The sequence below is a fragment of the Belonocnema kinseyi genome, chromosome 8 (genome assembly GCF_010883055.1).
Source record: "Belonocnema kinseyi isolate 2016_QV_RU_SX_M_011 chromosome 8, B_treatae_v1, whole genome shotgun sequence".
Classification (NCBI taxonomy): Eukaryota; Metazoa; Arthropoda; class Insecta; order Hymenoptera; family Cynipidae; genus Belonocnema; species Belonocnema kinseyi.
The window spans coordinates 68,816,416-68,821,121 of NC_046664.1; the positions used below are offsets into that span (position 1 = coordinate 68,816,416).

Below are 4,706 nucleotides of genomic sequence, written 5' to 3' on the forward strand. Positions count from 1 at the left end.
TGTCTATTAAAAATTTCTTTTTAAAATCTTATTAATGAATATATCTACTAATTTTTTATTCTATTACGAATTTCGCTTAAAATTAAAAACTTACTTTCGCCAAATAAATCTAAAATGTAACTTAAGTTGATAATTAGAAACATTGCTATTAAAATTAAAATTTGCAAATGATTAAAAAATGGTATGTTTTTAATTTTAGTACTGAAATTCGACGGTTTATTCAGACGAATTCTTCTCTAAATAGTTAAATTTTGAAAGCGAAAGATCAATTTTAAAAAAGTAATTTTTAATGACAAAAACTAGTTTTTCCTAGAAAATGATAAATTTTCAACAAAATGGTTCAATCTTCAGCAAGAACAGATTTATTTCGTAACAAATGGTTGCAGGTTCAACCAAAGAAGATTAAGTTGCTACGAAAAGAGATGAATTTTCAAAAACAACCAAATCGCGAAACAAAGCAGTAGAGTTTTCAACCAAAAATGATGACTTTATAAGAAAATTGTTCAATTTTCAACAAATCAGTTAAATTTTTAACCAAATGATAAGATATTTACTAACAAAAATTTAATGCTGAACCAAAAATATAATAATAAACTTTTTAACAAAATAGAATAAACATTGTGCGAAAAATGGTTGGATTCTTGTATTGGTTTCTATTCATTCAATTTGCATTAAGATGGAAAATGAGAAAAAATTGAAAAAAGAGTAAAAGTGGAAAGACTGAAGCCTCGATAAATAAATAGTGATTTTTATTTATCAAAAAAAAATTCTAATATAAGCTTAGGATACTGTATATTTTGCTTAGAAAATAAAGTAATTTTGTTACTACAAACTTTTTGATTTTATACTGAACACTATTAAATTAAATTGTTAATACAATTTTTAAGTAATTAAAATTTTCCCGGCTTAATATTTCATACTTTAAAACGTTTACGAAGTTTCATAATATGTTACAACCCACAATATATTTTCTTATTTCAGAAAATCTATCCGTTTTTGATTCTGCAACCCAAAATTTATGTATAAAATTCAAATACAGGACGAAACAACAGAAGTTCAAGTTAAGATCTAAAGCAAAAATCTAAATTTATTGACAGATTTATAAAATAAGAACTCAGAAATTTAGAATAATAGAGGTTCCGACTTCTTAAGTTCAGAAATAAAATATCCTTTTGTATCACAAAATAAAGAGAATTTCCAGAAAGAATCGTCTTGTTCATTAATGTAGTTTTAAGATGCGCGCGTTCGCAAATCAGTTGCTTCTTTCCTCCGCCAGGCGTCGCTAAAAAACGCGGATTTGAAATTCGAAACGGCGACAACGGCGTGTGTTTGTTAACGACTTTACACAGCGCAATGGTGAAGTGACACTTGTTAATGTGAAAAATATGACATTTATCCCATAAAAAGGGTTGCACTTTTTTTAAAAAGTCCTCAATTACGCAGGGCGTAACCACAGGAAAAAATGAAGTCAGCGTAAGTCTATAAAATCTAATATTACCTGAACATAACCTATAAAATTACGTTTTGACAGTTTGTAAACGTAAAATGAAAGGCGTAATAAGGATTTTATGTATGAAATAAGACTTTAGGGACAAAACACGTATTAAATCAACTTTGAATGCGTTTTTCTCAAAACAGTATTTATTTTCTCGAATTCAGAATAATTTGAGAGAAAAATTAAAAACTCCCTTAGTTTGACGAAACAGTACTTTTAATCCTTTTCTGTTATTTAACAGAAGAAAGGATTTTCGGAATATGCTTTCAATTTTTTTCTAGGGTTTTCTTAACCATGATTTAATAAAATTATTTTTTATAAAGTTATCTCGTAAAGAAATTTTTGTTATGACAACTCTTTTCCATTATATCTGTATTGTTTGGTTTGTCATGTCAGTATTTTGATCAAATTAATTTAGAGCCTTTCTATTCTCATGCATATATTTAATTGTATGCTTTGTTCCGAAAATAGAATTTCTTCCGTAAAAAATTTGAGTTTTCTGTTTCGTTTTTTAATAGTTTATTACTTTGTATTATTTGGAGTTTATAAACTCTTTAGTGAATTTTTATGTTTTTTATAAATTCTACAAACTTATACTATAAGAAATGTTCAATTTATATTAATTCAGGGAAAAGTCAGCGAAATTTTTCCGGCAGGGAAGGTCAAGGATTTTTTTAAATTGCAAAAGTCAGGGAATTTCTGTAGGAAGCACTTTGCAACAGTCAAGAATAATTAATCAGGGCTGCCAAAAAGTTACTTTTAATCACTTTTTTTAATGAAAATAATTACTGCAGTCACTTTTCTTTTACTAAGTTGTCTTTCCAAAAAAGTTGAAATAAATTTTAATTATTTGAAGGGATTCCAGAGAAATTTTGAGATTTTAAGGTATTTTTAAAAATTCCAAGGTGTTTTCAAGAGTTTTTATAAGTTTGAAAGGACGTAAAATATGTTACTGTATTTTAAAAGATTCTAAAGTATTTAAAATAGCTTTAAAAAGCTTCGAAAAATTTTAAAGTATTTCAAACATTCTAAAGGTATTTTTCGAGATTTCAAAGAAGTTTTAAAAGATTTCAAATATTTTAGGGTATTTTAAAATATTCCAAAGAATTTGTAATAGAGTTCAATCATTTGAAAGGATTGCAAATATTTTAAGGTATTTTAAAAGATTCAAAAAAATTGTTTATGGATTCCAATCATTTGAAAATGTTATAAAGGCTTTGAAACATTTTGGGGTTTTTTAAAAAAATTCCAAGTAATTTTCCAGAGCTTTAAAAAATTGCAGAAATATTTCAAAGAATTTTTAATTATTTTAAGGTATATTAAAAGATTTAAAGGAATTTGTTAATAGATTTAGGTAACTTAAAGGTATTAAGCAGAATTTTAAATATTTGAGGTTTTTTTAAATTCCAAGTAATTTTCAAAACCTTCAAAAGATTTTTAAAATGTTATCATTTTACGCATTTTAGGATACTTTAAAAGATTTCTAAGAAATGTGTAATAGATTTTATTCATTTAAAGGTATTCCCAAGAAATTTTAAGATTTTTAGGTATTTAAAATAATTCCAAAGTATTTTCATTAGCCTTTAAAAGTTTCCAATGGATTTAAATTATTTTAGGGTATTTTAAAATATTCCAAAGAATTTGAAATAGATTTAAATAATTTGAAGGGATTCCCAAGAAATTTAAGGAACTTATGTTATTTTTTAAAATACCTAGGAATTTAAAAGAGCTATACGAATTTGCCTAAGATTTCCAAGGATTTGAATTATTTTAGGGTATTTTAAAATATTCCTAATGATTTCTAATAGATTTAAATAATTTGAAGGAATTCTGAAGAAATTTCAAGATTTAAGGGTATTCTTAAAAGTTCCAAGGTTTATTTTAAGAGCTTTTAAAAGTTTCGAAATTTCGAAAATTCGAAAAAGTTTTCGAATGGATTTCAAAGATTTTGAAGATTTAAAAATATTTTTTGCAATTTATTTGAATTAGTTTTGAATTCACACTGAATTCTTATTAATTGTTCCTGATTCGTTTTAAATTCCTTTGAATTCATTATAATTCCCTTGAATTTTTTGTAATTTACTGGACTTCTTTTCAATTCTACTCAATGTAATGGATTTTTTTTTTACTTTTTAATTATTTCATTTTGAAATCTTTTGAACTTACTTGAAAATCTTAGGTATTTCATTAAATTCTTTTAAATTTACCTTGTATTTTCATGAATCTCATCGAATATTTCGGATTTCTTTTTTTCAATTCACTTGAATTCTTCTGAATTTAACCTAAATTGAATTGAAGTCTTATGAATCGATTTTTATTATTCGAAAGAACATTAGTCACTTTTTAAAATAAAAAAATCACTTTAGTCCCTTTTCCATCAAAAAATTAACCCATACGTTAAACTTAAATACCCAAGCAAAAATAGAATAGTTATATCTTCAGTTTAAAAAAATTAATTTTTAAGTAAGAAGAAACGAATTTTAACCAAAGAAATTAATGTTTAATCAAAATGGTGAATTTTCTACCAAAATATGAGTTTTTGAACAAATAGTGGAATTTCCAATCTAAAGGTTATTTTCAATCGAAACGGATTTTCAACAAAATCGTTAAGTTTTTGACCAAAGAAATTAATTTTTAATCAAAAAGATGAAGTTTCAACTAATGAGAGTACTCTTCTACCAAAAAAGGCGGATTTTCAACAAATAGTTTATTTTTCACCTAAATCAGACAAATTTTCCACTAAAAATAATTTTCATTAAAACTAAAGTAAATTTTCAACGAAACAGTATAATTTTCAACCAAGAAGATTAAATTTCTATCGAAAAACGTCAATTTTCCATAAAAAATCGAAAAGTTATTTTTCAAATCAAAAAAGTTAATTCTAAGTAAGAATAAAAAATTTTCAACCGAAAAAATGAATTTTCCACGAAAATAGATAAATTGTTAACAAAGTTAAAATTAAATTTAAATTGTCAAAAAATACAGGAATTTTAAACCAAATATTTGAATTTTCATCTAAAGAAGTTAAATTTTGAACCAAACATGTACAAGTTGAATTTTCAGTTAAAGCAATCAATTTTAAACTAGAAAACATACTTTTTAACCAAATTATTAAATTCTGAACAAAAAAAGGTTTCTCAACTAAAAGGATGCATCATCAATCAAATAAATAAATTTTTAACAAAGGGGCCATCCATAAATTACGTAACAC

General features: G+C 24.6%; 1 protein-coding gene across 1 annotated transcript in view; it reads left to right on the forward strand.

Moving 5' to 3' along the window:
* The first annotated feature begins 1,309 nt into the window (after positions 1–1,309).
* The window catches only part of LOC117178817 (kinesin-like protein KIF23), a 47,719-nt gene continuing 44,322 nt past the window's right edge, over positions 1,310–4,706 (forward strand). The window contains exon 1 of the mRNA XM_033370309.1: positions 1,310–1,473. Within this exon, the coding sequence (XP_033226200.1) occupies positions 1,463–1,473 (11 nt within the window). The 5' untranslated portion in view covers positions 1,310–1,462. The remainder of the gene's footprint in view (positions 1,474–4,706) is intronic.